This window comes from Vanellus vanellus (assembly GCF_965231255.1).
Source record: "Vanellus vanellus genome assembly, chromosome: 3".
NCBI lineage: Eukaryota > Metazoa > Chordata > Aves > Charadriiformes > Charadriidae > Vanellus > Vanellus vanellus.
The window spans coordinates 14,953,708-14,973,948 of NC_138907.1; the positions used below are offsets into that span (position 1 = coordinate 14,953,708).

At 45.6% G+C, this 20,241-nt stretch overlaps 1 protein-coding gene across 1 annotated transcript in view; it reads right to left on the minus strand.

Annotated features, from left to right (window-relative positions):
* Nucleotides 1-1,185: 1,185 nt before the first annotated feature.
* The window catches only part of TTBK1 (tau tubulin kinase 1), a gene marked incomplete at both ends in the record, with an annotated part of 94,227 nt that continues 75,171 nt past the window's right edge, over nucleotides 1,186-20,241 (minus strand). The window contains 2 exons of the mRNA XM_082480464.1: nucleotides 1,186-1,612; nucleotides 2,752-4,352. Of these exons, the coding sequence (XP_082336590.1) occupies nucleotides 1,186-1,612; nucleotides 2,752-4,352 (2,028 nt within the window). The remainder of the gene's footprint in view (nucleotides 1,613-2,751; nucleotides 4,353-20,241) is intronic.

Here is a 20,241-nt window from a genome sequence, read left to right on the forward strand (position 1 = left end):
TGCTGTGCTCTTGGATAGAAACGCACAAGGTACCCACGGTGTGCCAGCAAAGCTCTCCTCGCAAAGCAGCAGCTTTTGAGTATACTACAGGATAATAATTTCCCACCCTGCCGTGTCAGGGGAACTTTCAACCACAGTGCCAAAATTCACAAACACCAAGAGCGTGAAAATAAAGCACAAGGAATTTAGGTGCAAGGGGCACCCAAGCTAAAGGCATCCAGTGACTATTCGCATCTTCAGGGTGGAGCTGTGTTTGGTGGACTACTGCTCTGTGGCACCAACCCCACTCAGGTCGAGAGGAACCACTCATGTTGGGAGATATGGTCTCCACAGATCACAGTTCGGTATTAGAGACAGAAGCGGCTGCAGTATGCTCCCTTCTACATCAATTAGCAAGCGCTCTTGATTTCCCAGCAAGCTACCAATACACCCCTACTTCCACCTAAATACCCACCACTGCTGAAACAGCAGCAGTGTCGCTGAGCAGCAATGCCAGACGGCCTCCTCTGTGGGACATACTGGAGCAGGTAGGAGCATCCAGCGAGACCTGCCTTTCTCCCATTCCCACCTGCAGAGGCATCTCTGCAAAGGAGAGAAGAGCCCCTTCCACCCTGCCCCTGCTCTTATCTCAGCACACAAGGACGCATCCATCCCTCTTGGCTACGCTGGTGACAACCCCTTGCTAACACAGGTGGCAGGAGGTGAACCAACACTCAGGTAGATGGTGGTGGCCAAGGCTGGCTTCTTCCCAGCAAGGAGAGAGGAGGGAGCTGCCTGCAGGACAGGAGCCTTCCTCTCCAGCAGGCCTTGCTCTCGTCACCTCTGCTCCTCTTTCCAAAGCCAGGATCAGCGTTGGCGACTGGTATTGCTAACAGAGAGAGGGGAATGCCCGGGGAGGGAGGAGGGTCAGGCACTAGGCAGGCTGCCTGGGTCGCTGCTTGGTGCTGTGCGTTAGCAAGCGTGAGCTGCGGGCTGGATGTCTCCCTTGAAGAAGGCTCCGTGGCTCAGAGGGTCTCAGGCCCGAGGGAGCTGATCGCGACGGTGTGGGGTGAGAGTGAGTGAAGCATTGAAGTACAGCTACTGCTATACACTTGTGGGTCCAGCATGGAAGGCTGTGCTGCAGCATCTCAAGTGTATACTATATGCAGAAGTTACCCAGTCTGTTGGGCTGGCAGAAGAAGATCATTATCTGGCAGCTGCCTTACTTTCCAGGGATACCTGCTTTCCTTTGGTTGCTGGACTCTGAGTCTGGGTTTTTCCTCTTTGTCGTTTTTTGGCCACACCAGGAGAGGGCAGGGAATCTCCTGTTGGCCCCAGGGCCTGAGCTGGGGGCTGAGGTCGGGGGGAAGAAGGAACTCGCTGAAGAGCAGTCCCTGGCTTATGCTGTCGGCAGGGAGAAGGACTTTCCCTCCGAGGTGGCAGCTGGCTTCTGGGGGAAGCACTGGGGTTTCTTGAAGGAAGGACAGGGCTCCGAGGGGATGCACAGCTGGATCTCTGTGAGCTGCTCCGTGGAGGAAGAGAAGCGGAGCTTGGTGAAGGAGGAAGCCGACTTTGTATCTGTGTTGTCCGGCACTCGTTTGGGACACTTCCACCTGGTCTCTGTGCCTGAAGCCTGCAGGGGATGAGAAGAAAGAGGATGAAGGGGAATTTCTGCAAGGGGCTCTTCACTTCTGGCAGGTTTGGCACGAATGTTGCTGGGCAATTACAAGGAGTCTCCAGCACCAGGATGACAGGAGCTATGCTGTGAACAAGATGGGGCACTGGTTTGAACACCGTCTTGTAACTCTCGATGCTGTTAACTAGTAAGTCTTTGCCCTGATCCTCCAGCACCCTCTGGGACACCACACAGGCATGGTTTGGCCAATAGCACAAATCTGGGACCCTTCTTAACATGCAGCATGGATGCAGAACCTCTTTCAAGGCAAGAGATACAATCTGGGAACATGGGCATGAGCTGGATTGCACCAGTTGGCCTCTGATGGTAACTGTGCTGGAAGATAAACCAACCCACAGGGATCCCCTCCTTTCACCCCACATCTCCGAAAGGGCAGAATTTGCTGGACCTGTGGCAGAGCCACAGCAGCAGCTCTGCTCCTTGGCTGGACCTCCAGCCCCAAGGCCCGGCAGAAAAGCCAAACACTGGTGAATTCAGAAGGTCCACCTCTACTTACATCTCTGTGCTTGTTTGATAGAGAGCCAGGTACCTCCAATAAAACCCAACGCACAGGGATGTATAGGGAATTCAGACCATGTGGAGGTGGCCCATACTGTTCCAGGTGACTGCCAAAGCCCATGCATGTGCACCTCCCTCTCTCCAGCTCTTCATATGCTGGCTATCTTCTGAGGCAATCACAACTGGCAACCTCACAGCCTTTGCAGCTCTAATCGCAACAGCCAGGCCAGGTCTCCCTGCAGAGTCATGGCTGTGCCGAGTATGCTGCAAAACTGAGAGCTCAACACCAGAATGATCTGCTATTAGCAGCATCAGACCAAATGAAAGAGCTCGTGGAAGGGAAGAAGGCCTCCAAGCCAGGGCAAGTGAAGAAGGGCTTGGCCCTTTGGCCAGACTGACCCAAAGAAGACAGTGAGGTGGGAATTTCACACACCAGTGGGCTGAAATGGCTGTAGGAAACAGTAATGGACCACACATTCAAGCCAAGTGAAAGGTAAAGCAGTGGGAGTGGAGCGAAGCCCTGGCTGCGCCTCCTTAACAAGTCCAACATTTTGCATTGCTCACCGTTTTGGTCTTACCTATGGGCAACAGCTGCATCCTGTGGGGAGCTACATAACACTGCCATCGCGACGGCCGTGGAGCTCTCAGACTTCACCATCTCTAGCGGTGTTTTCACTGGCGTGATGGGCCGAGGAATTCTGCTCTTTGTGCTTATGGGTCTCTCTTCTTTCCCCAGGAGGGCAGCCTTCTCCTTCCCTGCCTTCCTTGGGATGGAGTCATCAGAGTCGTGAGTGTCCTCCTCAGAACCAGTGGCCGACAGGGTTTCTGAGGCCCGTCGCCTCTCATCACTGGAGGATGCTGAGGAGGAGGCCCCTGAGGCCAGCCGAAGGAGGCGGTTTTGCCTCTTCTCCATCACTAGGCGAGCCAAGTCAGGTTGCTTTGTCCTCTTATAAAGCCTCTCTTTGGCCGAGAGTGAAGTTGAAAGGTCTGAGCCAGTGTCCTCCTCAGAGAACAAAATGGGTATCCGACTTCTATACCTGGAGCCCAGAGGTCTCCTGGGGCCCTGCTGCGGTGTGTTGAGGAGGGTCTCTGCTCGCTTAAGGTGTTCTGCCACCGATGCTGACTTCTCAAGGTCAGGCTCCCTTGTAACCATCTTGCCAGGCTCTTCCAAATCCAGTGAGAGCACCACTTTGTCGGAGAGCTCTGGCTTGTCCTCAGGAGGCTTTGCTATGCCATTGGGAAGCACCAGCTGCTCCCCCACTGCCTCTGAGGTGGTTTCAATGTGATTAGCTGAAAGTGCACAGCTCTCCGTCTCTGCCCCTTCCAGTCCCGAATGTATGCTTCCATTCTCTACCAGCACCAGGTTGTCCTCCAGCTCTTCTTCAATAATAACCTCCTCAAACTGACCCGGAGGGCAGTATTCCTCATGCCTCATCAGCTGGCCGCTGGAAGACATCACATTTAAGTGGGTCTTTTCAGCAATATGAACAAATGTGCGCTCAACTTTGGTAAAGGGGGAGGAAGCTGTAGCCACTGCCACGGGAGGCTTTGGTTCAGATTTAAGGACTGAGGACAGGGTCCCTGGCTCGGATACATCCAGTTGGCTACCCATAGGCTGTGGCCGCTCACTCTGAGGTGTCAGTGCAGCAAGAGTGCCCAGATCAACTTCTGGAGCCAAGTCTGTGGTCACCGGAGACTTTTTCAGATCACCTGGTGAAAACAGCACTAATGTTTTTGAGCCTTCCTCCAGCTCCAGGTCCCCATCAGCAGTGGACGCTCGACCTTTGGATCCCTTCTGGTCATCAGCCAGGAGTGTGGATGGTGCGCACTCCTGGCTGCGCTCTGTGCTTTTTTGACTCAGGTCGCTGCTGGAACCACTGTGCATGTCAATCTCATCCCCTTCCTCCTCCACCTCCTCCTCCTCCTCCTCGTCTTCCTCCTCCTCATCTTCTTCCTCATCTTCTTCCTCCTCCTCTTTTCCATTCATTTCCAGATAAGGTTCCAGAGGTTTGCAAGGAGCAGTCAAGACAACATTTGAGAAATCAACTTTCTTTATACGCTGGGATACCTTAGGCTTTTCCCAGTAATCTGACACATCTTTTCTGAAGTCTTGATAAGGCAAACTTAAAGGCACCGCCTTGGGCAGACCATTCATTTCAAATGACTTCAGCATATAAGCCTGCAAGAAGACAGATGCGACAAAAGAAAAGGGTCAGTATTCACACATAGCATTGGCACAGAAGACATCAGGATGAACAGCAGTGGGAAGCATCAGTGGAAAGCATCTAGTCCATCACGATTCCAAAATACATGCCTGAGCAGCGATCACTTGATCATTCGATTGGTACAAACCTTAGAGAGAAGAGATAAACAGATATTTATCAATGAAGGCAAAAAAAAAAGTGTCAAAGGAGTTCCTTTGTTAGTAGTCTTTAACCTGGACCTAAAAGAGCTGTTTGCAAGCAATTCCTCAGGATTTTTTTCACTGTTGTCTTGGGGGCAATAAGCCTTGTAGCGCTCCTGTGCTCCCCTGCTGGGCTATTTGTCCCTCCCTTCTGCTCCCACATTCCTTCAGCAACTCCTGCTTCTGCAAGTAAGTCATGAAAGCTGACATATAAAGTATCATTGTTAGACTCTGGGGTGTCCAACTATTAAAAGCAACAGGAGGACAGGACAGTTGGTGGAGGCAGTGTTTCTTGAGCAGCAGTCTCTGGTGGCGAGACAGCCTGTAAGGTGCCAGGAGTAGGCTGTGAAATGATTGCAAATAACACTAACAAAAAAGCAGCAGCTCACACACACATGCACGCACTTGACCAAACAAGCAAAAAAGGGCAAAATAAATAGGAAATGCCCATCGACGTATGGCCTAATTAACAATTGGTTATAAATTAAAAACCACAGCAGCACCACTCTGCAAAATGGATTTAAAAAAAAAAACCCAAACACATTAGGTCACCCTTCTATTAAGAGGGCTGGAAAACAAAAGCCTCTCCATAAAGTCAACCAGTCAATAACGCATCATGTTACCCTTGAAAAGTCCTAATCATGAACAGAAGGAATCCAAATATCTGCATTTTCAAGCAGCATTTGACAGCGTCAGAGGATATTTAGGCTACATGACTAAACAAGCACCCATTTAACTGTGTGGGCTACAGAGCTGCCAACAGCTAGCACATTCACCTGGCTAGGGGAACAGTTCTTTTTGTCTTGGGGGGGGGGGCAAAAAGCCCTCAATAGCTTTTCAGTCCAACGACACCATTTCAAATCGTGCTGAAAATTTGCATGTTGTTCTGTGCAGAGCAACTGCCCTATTGGTATGCATAAGAAAAACATAAGATCTTTATGTTCATGTATAACAGGGACATTTCAAACAGATTGATGGGCAGCATCAAGCTGTTATGCATGGTGATAAGTTGCTATCCATTTAATATTTATTTTTATATCTTATAATTAAAACACAGGCTGGGATTGGCAATGCCTCTGGAGTCAAAAGCTGCTTCTCTTCTTTCATTAAAGCTGAAGCCTGGTCCTGAAGGTGGGCCTGTATTAGCCTGATTTGGGCTTTCACTGACCCACTCTACTTTTTGTATTAGGATGGTAGATGTGGAACTTGGACTGGTAAGAGGGACTTACCACCCTCTGCAAAGGAAATTACCCACTTGGTTTCCTCCCTCAGGCATTTCTTGGAAATTAGTCCATTCAGCAGCCAAAGATTGGATGCTGCCTGTTGGCTGGATTTGGTTTTCCCAAGAAATACACCCACAGCGCTATCCCTGGAGTCCTGATCAAACAGACGCGCTTCTCCAGAGGGACTGGGAAGAGGGACTGGGACCTGATAATGAAGCCCTGACCAACACCTTGCCTTGTGCTGAGCCTCCCGCTGGAAAGAGTACCCCATCCCCAACAACCTGTTCACCTGCTGCTCTACTTCACCCCATTTTCTAGATGCTGTTGTTGATGGTACAGTCGGAGGATTGCTGGTTTCTCTCTGCATATGTAAACCTTCAAATCTCCTCTCAGCTCTTAGGCACTTGTGTCATCTCATCTGCTTTTTGATCAAGGAGAACAGAATCCAGTCCTGCACTGCACATCCTATATAGGCCAGAGATACAGTTTCAGTGCCCTGCAGTCCCACCAGCAGCCTTGTCTCCAGCAACCCCTCTTTTCTCAACAGCTCTTTCCCTTGCAAGACATCAGAAGTTTTTCTGAGATGAGATTGCACTAAGCAATAAGGTATGACATGGAGCTGGACAGCGTGTCATTGCTGTAATAAAAACAACTGTTCCTTCCTTCTGCTCTGGTTCTCCTTTGCTGTCATTGAGTTGTGCTGTAGGTGCTTTTCTAACCTCCACGTACTTCCACCTCTGGCTGTTCAAATTTGGTATTTAGCAAACGGACTGCCTTTCTGGCTGTCATTTCATTTTCCCCGTGTGTTTTATATTTCCCTGCACGGACATTGCACCCTAAGCACAACAGTGATTGCTTGACTTCCACCCACCTTTGTGAGACTTGGACTGCTTAACCTGGTGCATATGGGCAGCAGTAAAGTTCCTACATCCCAGTGATGTTGCAAACACTGCAAAAATCAGCAAAGATGCAGTCTCCACTTTGCTACAGCCAGTTTATAACCATGCATTAGAAGTTCCCTGGTCTCCTTGTAACCAGGAATGTGGCCAGAGAGGTTCTTCTCAGGCAGCAGCATGGAGCAGACTCATGCTGGTGGGTTCAGGAGCAGTACTGGCATCCAGCTTGTTAATGTGCTCATCTCTTTCCTGCCCCATGCCAAGTTGTGCCCACTCTGCTCAGATCCCTACAGCAATGGAGAGTGATGACAGCACCTGCTCTGCCTGTATGGCTTTCTGGCGATCTCGCCACTCATGAGGGCATAGAGAAGACCTACAGCTTGCCTGTGCCTATGCCCCCACAGCAGAGCAGTCTGCGGCAGGGCACAGAGCAGGCCCAGGGTCCACCAGAAAAGCTGTTCTCTTGAGCAGCTCTGCACTGACGTGGGGGAAAGGGAACAGTTCCCCGTGTGAGCCTAATCAATTTTCTCTTAGACTGTACAATTTGTTTGTTTGTTTGTTTGGTTTTTTTTTATCTCCCATCTCTTGGGAGATAAACAGTTTAAATGCATTAATTTGTAAAAAAAAAACCCCAACAACAGTTACAGGAAAAAAAAAATCACAATATTCGCCTAACTCATAAACTCAGGAAATGCCACATCTCTTCTACCTACCGTTCTGTTTCAGACCATGCTCTAAACCCTGTGTCAGACCACAGTTGCCACATACCAACAGCTTTACAAAGGCAAACCAAAACACACTTTGAGGAGTTCAGCATGGAGCAGACAGGCTTTGGACCCTGCTAGATGCAGGCTCAGCAAAAGGCTGACCCTCCGTACAATTCCCAGGAGAAAAAAAGAACTCACACACTGTAGAACCCTGTGAGTCAGAGACCACAGCCTAACCCTAGCTCTTCCTCCCAGACCATCACCTGCTGGTACAAATTGCTCTCTGCCTTTGAGGACTTGGGGTCCTGTGCTTCTCGGGCAGGGGGGAAAGCTTCCACCACCCCTTCCGCAGGTACCACAGGTACCAGGGCACTGCCTGCAGCCTCGCTCTCCAGCAACTTTCAGGAAAACATTGAATTAGTAACTGTGCACTTCACACCAAAGCAGACAGGGTCTATCAGAGTGTTTCCACTTCCAACCTGATCCCAGACAGACCAATAGCAATTTGGGTTGAACCACACGTCGCTCTACAGCAGAGACTGCTTTCAAATAGGAGTCACGATGAAAGGCGGAGCACAGTCGGATCCACTGAGCAGCCCGGGCAGGAGTATGTTACTTGCAGGACAGCTACAATTTTGCATCCATCTCCCTGGGGTTTGGGGGAGTGGAGGGGCTGGAAGTTTACCAGATGTTCTTAAAGACCATGTCAAATGTCTAATGGGAGACAGCCATCTACTCACCCTATGCACACAGCGCTGCCAGCCAGGGGAAGATGCCCAGTGTGAGAAACCAAGAGAAATGTGATAAACTGTTTCTGCTGTGTTCCCAGATGTTGAATTGTACTAGCTTAAGTTTAGACAGTTTGGATGCTGGTAACCATCAAGTCAGAGCTCTAAAAACTTAGATAAGTTGGGGCTAGTTGTAACCCGCTGATGTGATATGACTGGACTCAAGTCAGTGAAATTGTTACTAGCCTAAATTTACCTAAATTAAACTCACAGCGTGGCCTTCCCAAAGTGCATGAAACATATCTCCAACAGACACGGAACTTTGTTTCTATTCCCAGATCTGTCTGTCGTTAGTAAATGATAATCAAATGCTCCCTGTTCTACCAGAACTCCTTCATCTCCCTGCCCAATGCTCCCATGTACCCAAGGATGAGCAAAGGACACCTTCCTAGAGCTGAAAAGCAAAGGGAGTAGAAAAACAAAGCAAGAAAGCAAACAAAAAACCCAGCCATCACCAAGGTGCTGCCTTCGATTCTTTAATAAGGTTTTGGTAGTATACAAGCTTTTTTTTTTTCTTTTTTTTTTCCCCGATTGTCTGGATTAACATACATGGATTTAAAAAAGGCACAAAATCCATTGCACAGCTTCTGTTTTGTTTGTTTTTGATGACATTGCCTGTTCATTGTGGTTTCAAGTGTAGGATTTTACAGTACTCTGCAGCATTTACAGCATGGTCTACATACAGGTAATCAATGCATGCTTTTATACAGGAGACAGAATTCAAATTCTCTCTCAGTATTTCTATATACACAATAATACAGTGGTTTTCTTCTGAAAAAAGCTTTAAATTGGTCTTGCATGCTCGGTGTGCCAGAAGAATTAGTGCAAGCATATATTACAGTGTTATTGCAGTACAAAAAGGGGTTGACCTTAGGCTCTAAAGGGATTAGATACAGGAAGAATAAAAAGACTCAAGGAAAACAAGCTTTGGATCCCTTTAGTCAACTACGTCCTTCCAAACGGATCCCTACTCAGTACCGCCTTTAAAGCTACAGCGGGCTGCTTCCCCTCTGTCTCCCTGCTGCCCTCCCCCTGAGACGAACTTCCACAGCTTCTTCAAACCTTCTGTCCCTAGCCATCGATAAGGACTTCTGGCAATTCCAGGAAGCCCTTCTGCTGTGCCTCCCAATGATGGAGATCTGCTTGAAGGGGACTTTCCTGACATCCACTGCTTCAAGCAAACTCAAGTCCTAGAAGATGAAGTTTATCGAGCAAACCAGGAAGTACAACAGGTCACCTACAGCTTTTGTCTCCTCTCAGTAGAAATGACTGCAGAAACCCACATTCACCTCCTACTTGAATAGCAGTTGGTTAAATACGGTTTGGACTCTCTCCTGCTTAGCAGCAACAGAAGTCTAACAGGTGACACAAGGTAATGCAAAGGAAGGATATGCTGGTCCCTGAGATTCTTCATGGGAGCTGGAAAGTCCGAGAAGCAGAAATCAAGTTCCCAACATGATGTTAATTGCTCCATTGGGAATGGGAAGAGGCCTTAGTCCTGAGAGATGCAGATGGCACACAGACAGCAAGAGCCGTAGTCCAGTCTTCCCTGTAACAGCTTTTATTTGGATACTATCAGGACCTTAGCATATCCTGGAAGTGACATTATCCTCTGCCAACATAGACTAAAGCTTGTTTGGGACTGGGAGATCTGGCAGGATTGACAACAGTGAGTGGAAAAAAAACCTAGAATCTGAGTTTCTGAAGTAGCTCTTTCTTCAAACCAGCATCAGATGAGGTAAAAGTAGCAGGGGTCTTAGAGCTGCCAGGCTTGCTTGCAGGATCTCCGCGTTCCAAGATCAGCACCATAAATGTCAGAGAGATGTTCCTCTTTCCAGCATCTTACCATCAAATGCTCCACACTCTTTCCTCTTTCTCTTCGTTTTTCTTTTCTTTTTTTTTTTTTTTTTTTTTTTTAACCGAGGTGAATAGGACAGTCCACTATGCTGGATAAGTGCTCTGCTCCTCCCTATTTGTGCTTTCATGTGTTGTTAGGTTTGTGCCAGTTTTCCTAGCGTCTTGGACGGAAGCAATAGCTCTGTAAAGGTGGTACGCCTGCCACTTAGCTTCCCACCTCTGCGCCCACCAGTGTCTCCAGCAAGAGTCAACGCAGAACTCCCTGTCTGAGCAGACACGGGGACCACCTCATTTTTATCACTCATAAGAGACTCGGGAAATGGCGAGCAAAGTGGAAGGAAATGATAATTCAAAAATTGTTCTAGTCCCTAATTGTAAAGGCAACTTAATAGCAGCAAGAAAGAAGAAGAAGGAGATTCTGAAAGCTAAACATCTTCCTTAGTCATAAAAATAACCAGAAGTCAGCAGTGCTGAAGAAGAACCAGATCTGGCTTTTTTTCAGGAAGGACCAAGCAGAAGGGGCAAGTGTCCCACGGAAATCCTCCTCATCTGACTTGTTCAGAGGAAATTTGTCATTACTATGTTTCACGTTGCCAGATCAACTAATTGCACTCATAATTAAACTGAGAAACTTGTTGGAGTTGTTGGAGGAAGCCCTGGGGATTCTTATGAGGCAAGTGCACTAGATGAGGTAACTGACTTGAAACACTTTGCATATGAAAAAATAAAACCTCCAAACATTAAGCAATTTTCTTCTCAAACACTAAAAGACATGCAAGTGAATGTAAAATGGGGATTGCTCCCAATCCCCAGGTTACATGGTTAGCAGCTTGTTTAAGATGTACATTCATTGTAACATCATTTTTTCAATGGCAGGTGTAATACAAAGGAGTTGCAATACATCAAACAATACTTAGAAACATTTCCCAGAAATTAATCTTTGCGCTTTCTCACGGAACTGCAAATGCAGGTCTGTGTGTTACAGCGACCCAAACACAAAACACATGGTATAAAAATGCAACAAAAAGGAAGGTAGTACCGCACTGATCAGCCTTTACATGTTTTATTAAATGTTTTAACATTACCAAAAATAAGTGTTTGCATACTAATAAATTACGTCCCAAGTGGCAGCACCGTTCCTATCGCTAGAATACTCTGCCACCAGCTGATGGCGAATGGAGGGTTATGTATGCTACAAGACACTGAATTAAGAAAACTGGGCTGGGCCAGGTTGCCGAAATCAGATCTGCAACACGCAAATGAGGCCAGGTGTGCCATCTGAACCAGACACCACCAGGAGACTTGCTGTAACTGATTGAGATTCGTTCCTTGCAACAGCCTTCTGAGCACTTGGATGTGTGCAAAGTGGCCTGTTACCGGCACAGAAACGCTTCTGTAAGGCATGACCATGCATGGCCATTCACATTCCACATGTGGGTCATGAACACGTAGAAATATACATACAATCAGAAAAGGAAGCTCCAGTAAAAAGCATCCCAACACCACCCTGGGGGCAAGAGTGAGATCAGGAAGCACATCTGGCTTACTTTGGTCAGCCTCTCCAGAAGCTGTAATCTCCTCCAGTCACCCTGGGGAGGGCTGGCAACTACAGGGGAAGCAGGTCAAGAAGAAAAGCACCCCATGTTCTCCAGCTGAGAAATATCTGGGGCAATTTATTGACTATAAACACTAACAACAGTTTAGGGGTTTGCAAATTCTCCATGATTTTCAAGGCTTCAAACCTCGCCTGCTAGGAAATACTATTTCATTTGCTTCAGCTAGCCTCTTGAAGCCCATCTGTTACTGCCAAGCAGAACTAGACAAATAAACGATAGCTATCTCCAAATAGTTGTTTCCCATTTGTCACCAAAAGCAAAACAGAAAAGGAAAAATAAAAATAAAAGCTTCTTTTTTGAATAGGTTGGGATAAAAGAGCCCTTTCTTATTCAATGTGAAAGTCGCAAAATGGTCTCAGTTCCAGGTAAAATTCTGAGTGGCATGAATAAATCTCCACTGACAACCATTAATAAAATGTGTCATTCATCTAACCCAGCATTTTCCAATGAAAATAAATTAAGTCTTTGACGCAGCAGTATGTGGCTGTAATATGAATGTGACTGAATACCAACTGAGACTCCACCTAGCCTAAGGAAGAGCTGGAAGACCCACTGGACAAACACAGTTGCTATCTGTCACCAGTCCCTCCAGACGAGCAATAGAAAATTTCCTTATGTTTTCAAGAATAATCCTGTGCCACTGTCAGGCACTTGAAGACACATATACACATTGTGGAAGATGAATTGATGGAGGCGTGAGAGGAAGGACACTAGAAAACAGGAAAAGGACTGAACACATCTTTCCATGCTTTCTGATCTCCAGTCTCACAGTGCATCCTATTGTTGAGCTATTTTACAATGCAGGACTAAACTAGCAATGGTTATATTTTCTGGCCTTAATTTATTTACATAGGAACACAGCACCAGACTTAAATAGTGCATTTTTACATGAGAGAGCAAGTGAAGTTCCTGGCGATTTCCAGTCAAAGAAATGCCTCAACGATACTCATTATATTTGGTATATAGGTCCCACCCACTGTCCTGACAATTTCCAGACCATGAAATAATATTCTGCCTCCCGAAATTCTCTCTGTGCAATCAAACTCTCTTCATCCTTGACACGTTCTGAAAAGGCTTTACTTGCTGCTGACTTCCTCCAGCAGTACCGCATGTCTAACAGCAGGGAAGTGACTCAAAAGAAAAATGAAGCACTTGAGGATTTTTGGGTTAAGAGGCCGTAGGAAGGTATGAGTACTGTGACTATTAGTATCGTTTCTGAATAAACTCTGGAAAGGCTAAATCAAGGTGTTTGCCCTGGTTTCCCATCTGACTGCAGAAGGCTTCTACTACAAAACAAATTATCAAGTCTCTCAGAAGAGGCTGTACACTTTGGGGCAGTGTAGTCAATGATAAAGATGGTACCAAAGCCTGGTGACCTTACTGAAACAAAAGACAAATGAGGTAGTTAAACACTCCAAAGTGAACCCTTTGGAAGAAATGTTTGAAGCACAGAGCTGAGCAATCATCCCAAGGACATGTTTTGTTTCTCATCTTGAAGTGCTCACAGCCTGGAGGAGTTAGCAAAGTAGGTGGATGTTAACCGGCTTTAGTCACCTTTGGAAAAGAAAGGCAGCCCAACAGCTGAGGAGTCACTCAACCTCTCTGCCTCACAGGCGGGCTAGGGAAACTGCTGAGGACACCTTTCTTTATTATCGCTGATCAGTTTGAAACAATAAGCCTCTTTCCAGAAGTCCTGTATGCAAAAAATACATCAAAATTTGATTTTTTTCCCACCTCAAAAAGGAAAAAAAAGATTGTTGACTGGTTCTTAAAGGCACGCTGCCTTCTAATACAACACCCGGGTTTGACTGCTGCAGGAGTAGCTGGGTAGAGCTAGCTGCCAAATGGGATTGCAGAAGAAACATGCAGCTTGTTTAAAACAACAAGATACTTGGATGGCCTAATGCCAGCGGCACAGGCTAGATCAGGGAAGAACTGGCATCATATGCGTCAAAGTGAGGAACACCAATCCTCCAGGAAAAAATCCACCACTCTGTGATAACTCCAGAGAAGACAGGCAACGAGAGGAAACACCAGTGAGTTAAAAGTTAGAATTAATGAACAAAGTGTCAGCTCTGTTGCACAGCCCTGTCCTGTCTGTTTAGAATGCCCTATTTATTTTATTTTTATTTGGACCCCCCCAACCCCTGCCAACTCCCAGGCTGGAGAATGGGAACAGCTGCCTTCGCCAGCCCAGAAGACATCCAGTTGGAAGAGCTATTACTATTTGCAACTGGAGTTGAGACATTTTCTCACTCAGAGAGACCAGGCACCAATTTAAATGGAACATAGAGACAAGCTCACGACAATAGAAGTAGTGTTCAACCAGCTATTTACATGGTTTGCAATCACAGATGGTAGCTGTGTCTTAAGGGAAAGGGCATTGCCAGCTCTCTAAATTTAGCTGCTCATGTACACAGTAATTTGGGGGAGTCCTAAGGATTCCAGGATTTGAAACTCATGAAACTGTCCTGAAAATGGAGGGTATCTTTCATTATCATCTTTGAAATCAAACTGCCTTTAAACAACATAATCACTATTCCTCACATAGACTCCATGCAGAGCTTAGACTGCTCCAAGTGCCAAAATGTGCCATTTTTCACTATTTCCTCCAGGGAAATCACACGGAAGGATGGCAAGAGGCTGATCAAAGTGCTGCAGGGACGGTATGGTGCAACATGAGACACACAATGCATACGGACCTGGTGCAGGGGGCAAGCCTCACATATTCTTGGGAATGGGAAAGGCAGGAGGTAGGGACCCAGGGATGCAGTAAAGATGGGCGGGATGAGATATCACAAATGGAAACGGAGGTAAAGGGGCAGGTCAATGTGTGGAGTGGGACATACACTGGCAACTGGGGAGGAGTTAAAAGAGTTGGGATAGGCAAAGGGGAACAAAGAGGCAACCAGATATAAGACAACTTCTCAAGCAGCAAGGTGAAGATGAGGGGGTTCTGCCTCCTCACCACATTGTATGTGAAGCCTACCAAGAGCTCAGGGTTACAGCCGACTGCTGATGTTCTTGCATCCAGATTCAGATTTAAACATAGGCTAACTGGGAGGCAGCTGAGCAGCAATATCTCTGCTCATGGAGAAATGGATGAGATCCCAGAGGAGAACGTCAGCCAGTGCTGGAGTCAGCAGTCTTATCTGAATCCAGTCTGGAGGCCAACTGTCCAAGTACAGCTTTTTCATCCTGAGCTGGGGAGCTGGCAACCACCAACACCCTCCACAGCTCAGGTGGTGCCTGCTGCCTCCCAGCACTGGAAGGGAGAAGGTGTGCTCAAACTTTCACCCTCAGCTGAGGACCTAGTAACTGACAGGCAGCTAGAGCAGCTTCCTATACACCCTTCAAAAGTCATTTGGATACAAGATTTGAGAGGTGGGCTGACCCACCTCTGTCCTTGGGGACCCCTAAAGAATCACCCCATGAACTACAGGAAATGAGCTGAAGGAAAGGTCTTGGAGTCAACACCTGTGATGTGGAAAGGAAAGCATCAATCCAGGTTGGAAGTCTCTAGGAACAACAAAGACACTTAGCCCAACAAATGCAACTTTTGGGCTAGTTTGTCTCTTTCAGAGCAACAGTCTTGCAGCAGCCTGGACCACAACAATGTCCAGGTTCAAACAAAGAGAAGGAGTGGAAGAGCAAGAGATATCATGAAGAGGTAGCATAGGGATGGGATTATATCACCCATATGGCTGTCTTACAGGGCATTTGTATCTTACATTCTGTCATCATTGTAACAAAAGAGACTTTAAACAGTGAAAGAGGTGATGCAACATAACTCTTCCACTTACCTGCCCCTTAACACTGGCAAAAAAGTATTAGGAATGGTGGACAAAGTCAAGTTCACACCAGGGGCTTTGTCAACAGGGTATATCAACAGGACACTCCTAACGCAGATGCCCTTGTCAGAATAGCTTATCTTTAGGCAACCCCCTCCCACCAAAACCTTCTCTACTGAAAGTGAATGTGTGCTGGCATAACTACATTTACTCAATTCATGCTAGCTTAACCCAAGTATTTACAGTAACATTTTCACAGAAATCACATCTCATTAGCTCCTTCCTGTGGGAAGGAGGCTGGGGAGAGAGTGATAAATTGGAAATATCTCCCATTCTGCATAGAAAGAAAGTGAAAGGAGCCAAGAGACCAAGATATAAAAAGATGGCTTTTGTATGTATATACAAGTGATGTGCATTTGCTCACTAAAGTAGAACATGAGAACCTAGCAACAGCTACCTGTCCTTCTGATGCTAATGATCTCTGTATTGTAAAGGAGTGGCAAATGCTCATTTTGATCCTCATTTTGGATTCTGAGAACAAGTGCTATATACAATGGGAAGTAAACCCAAGAACAACTCTTTCAGGACACAAACCCTGTTCTTGGACCCTTCTGATAAGCACAATTTGCCTAAGAGTCTGAAGCTGAAAGGGAATTTTATTTCACTAATGTTGATTTACACTGACTTACCCCAGCTGAAGAATTTAAGGAACTTATAAAACATAAAAGGAAAAATAACTAGGGCAACTAACTTCAACCCATAGCCCCATGATCACTTTTTGTGTCGACGGCCCTCCATCAGTTGGTTTTTTCCCGGCTGATGGTGGCTTGCCAGTGCTGTCAGTTGTGCAAACGGACAGTGAACCAAAGCAGCAAATGAACCGAAGCTGAAAAATTTCCTTCTCCCTGTGCAGGTCCATGCAGCCACATGGATACTGGCACAGGTGAAAGGGCTGAAAGGGCTGGATGGGATGGGGTGGGGGTAGGTGGGTACCACGTAGAGAATCGGTACTTCTGTTCCCCTAATTTGACCATGAAAGCGCAGCTTTCAATGGGAAATGGCTGCTTGCCACTTCCTTTGAGCTTTCTAGGTTTTTTTTTGTTGGTTTTTTTTTTTTTTTTTTTTTGAGAACTGATTTTGGACATATTTACATTTATAATTGCAGTCATTATAAATGAAACAATAAATAAATGCAATATAAATGTAATCTACAGAAGTTTTTTTAGAATTGCATTGTAACTAGTTTTAATATTAATTTATTACATTTCCATCGATATAAAAAGAAAGCTATTTTCACATTTCTTTAATTTGCCAACTGTTCCTCAACAATATGTGGATTCCACAGTAATTACAGCATTAGATGAAGATGTTAAAAAAAATCTGCAAATTGACTATTTTTAATACTCTTTGCACACTACGGTAACATCAGGATTCCAGCCATTAGCACCAATTAATTTGTTCAGAATTAGATTTTAAAAGCCACATTGATAATGAAATAAAACTTCCCATAAAACCCAGGCAACAGCAACATGTCCAATTGTTCTGGTATAGAGCCCAAATTTGATGGTTTAATAGCATTGGTTTAGAAATCAATATTCCACCTTACAGAATCTGAACAGCGAAGAATTCAGTGTCTTTTAATAATATATTTCAGTGGTTTACCACCCACCTATGTCGTTAAAATGAGCACCTTGGTTCTAGTTTGACCTGTGTTACTTTATCTTCCAGCACCTAGACCCATGTCTTTGCCTGGCAGATTAAAAACCCATCTTAGTGTCTTCAGGCACACACTCCTAACAGCAAACCATGTCACTTTTTAGTTTTGTCTTTTAATGACAGACTGAATTTCTTCAAGCTCATTCTACAAGGCAGGTTTTACAGAATCAAACAATTCTTGTGTTGCTTCTCCTTTTTTAGGTTTTGAAAATCTTTTAAAAATATTTCCATACAAGACTTGGATATGATGTCCGGTAGTGATCTCACCAGTACAAAAGATCTCCCCTCTGCTTACATCTTCATATTCCTGCTGATACATCAAAGAAGAATTTTTTATTTTTTTTTTTTTTTTGCTATGGCAGCATAATGAGAACTTACGTGCAGCTAATTATTTCCCCTAACTCCCACCTCTGTTTGGGAGAAAGCACCTCCCAGTGCGCAGTTTCTTCCACTCTGTGCCTGTGACCTATATTCTTCATACTCCAAACATGACCTTGTCCCTGGCTGAATAGAATAATTAGTTTGAATGCAAGCAACTTATCAAGCGATCCAGATCCTTCTGTAGAGCTGGCCTGCCAGTGTTATTCTATCAAGCCACCCATCTGCCTGTCACTGCAAACTTTCTCCTCTATGGTTTATTTTTTCTTCTTGACAGGCACTAAAGGGATGGAACAGTGCTGAACTAAGGGCAGGAGATCAGGAGTCGTAATGAGAAACGTCCCCACTTGTAAGAGATACCAACATATAAACATATTTTGTTTGGTTAGCTGTTTTTCAATTTATTAATAATTTTAACTAGAAGAAAGTCTTGCTGAAGTCTATATGAATCAACCATCTTTATCAGACTTTTGAACTTAGAACAGTATCGAGTTTACTTGGAAAGAACAGTTCTATGTATAACCATGATGAGTAGCGTTAGATAGATTACTGCCTGTTACATTTCATGGATGGAGCTACGTATTGGCTAGTCATTGTTTTTGCCTGACAACGGGCAGGTTAGAGTTTATAAATACCCAGTTATCACATTTGTTCCCTTTTTTCCCTGGCAAAACTAAAAATTATTTTTTAAAAAATAGAACAATAGAAATTTTCGTTCCTAAAATTGATCTTGAAAAGTGAACATCAGTGTTTTGGAGACTACGAACTAAAAAATATTAAAAGCTACTGACTTTAAATCTACTTCTTTCACAAATTCCATTTTCTCTGGAATCTGCTGTTCTATTAAAGTCTCTACTAAACATGGAAAAAATAACATCAGAGCAGAGTCTACTTAAGGAAATCATCCCTTCTCATGTCACTTTGAGAAAACCAAAGCCTTGCTCTTTCTGGTTTCTGTGCTTGACAAGAGAAGAACTGCCAAATAGGATTAGGCAACTAGTTAATGCAGTCGAAGCATTTTTGGAAATGACCACTGCCTTTTTTAAAAACAAAACTGATCAACAAATTGCAGATAAAAATTTTGGCTGGGCAGTAAAGTGTCCTGTTCACTCATGTTCTTGGGGCAAATCAAAAGAAATTGATGTCAGTGATTCAAGAATGACTGTGGGAAGAGACTGGTCATGCCTATGCTGAATCTTCTCAAGGAGGGTGTGTTGCCCCCTCCATCTCCATCCCTGCACCCACAGGGATGCTCTGTGGGCAGGCAGGAGGCAGTGCACGCCCAGCCTGCCTGAGCATGTCCTGCAGCATGCAGACCCACCAGGCCAGGTCCTATAAGCTTCAGAAAACACCACCCACCCCGTCCGGGGTTGCGCTGTCTGGGGTCGCTTATAGAAGGGTGAATCTGATATTAAGGGAGCCTTAGGCAGGCCAGAGATACCTACAGAGATCAGTATTTGGAAGGAAGCATTCATTGTAACTCCACTGGATACACCCTACCTATGCAGTAATATCTCCACGTCACAACTTTCTTCCAACACTCATACTTATCCCACGCTGTTTTCACATCTGTTTTCACAGCTTTCTATTACATGTTTTCTTGTCTGCATCCTATGCTTATATACTTTCTGCAGAGTATTTTACTTTGGACTCGCACTTTCCTAAAGCCCTTGAGCATTAGCAATGACCCCTTCTTCTTTAACCTTAACATCCATACTGCCTCTTCTCTCAGAAGACCAAACCAAAGGCCCATTTCAATAGAAGACACATACTACATTCACTTTACAGAAAGTCTTCATACAGCCTGGTGTTTTACACTGCCGCTATATTGAGAAGGGCAATGTATCCCTCAAACCCAGGAAATAAGGATACTTATGACAATTTAAATTAACTTTGATCTCCCTTTTCCTCTGAGATTCAAGTCAGTTTTAGACAAGGGCTCCAGGGCTCTGTATACCAAGTGCTGAGGCCAGTTTATTTCTCAAGTGAGATCTGTTACCACAGGCATTTCCAAGCAAGGCCAAGAAGCAGGGCTGCTCTGCCACTGAAAAGCTGCAGGTGCCTAAATTTTCTGGAATTTGGAAACAGCACGATATACAGCTGGATCAGTAAGAAAAGCCCTGCCATCCAGCTCTTGACAGTCAGCACCTCTGGGGGAAGGCAGGTAGATCTGGAGCAGCTTAGGAGTGGAGAGCAGACAAACAGGTCCACTGTCACATAACAGAGGCAAAGCCAGAGAGACAGAAATATGTGGTCACTGTATGGAAACCAAACCACAACAAAAGCAAGGGGATTTCCAAAGCCAAAGCAACAAAGAGATACATGAACGTAACTCCACAAGATGGACAAATCCTGAGGTCCTGCCTCAGGTGAGCTTCCAGTGGGAGTCTGCCTATATCTAGATGGAGTAAAACCGCCTACAGATTTGGCTCAGTGTAAGATACCAACAAAGACACTTGAACCGATTTGCCCAGGGAAGGTAGCGCTTGCTGATACCTTCACGGTCTCTCCACTCCAGTCATAATTTGACAATATTTGTGGCTTGATCGCACATGTTCAGTGAGGCAGCCCTGCACTTCCTACCCCGAGGCTGCAGGACGTGCGAGCGAGTCTCTGAGATGAGCCCTGGCATCCACCTCTTTCACACATCACACGTTCACCATCTGCGTTCTCATCTTCGGCCATGCTGCTG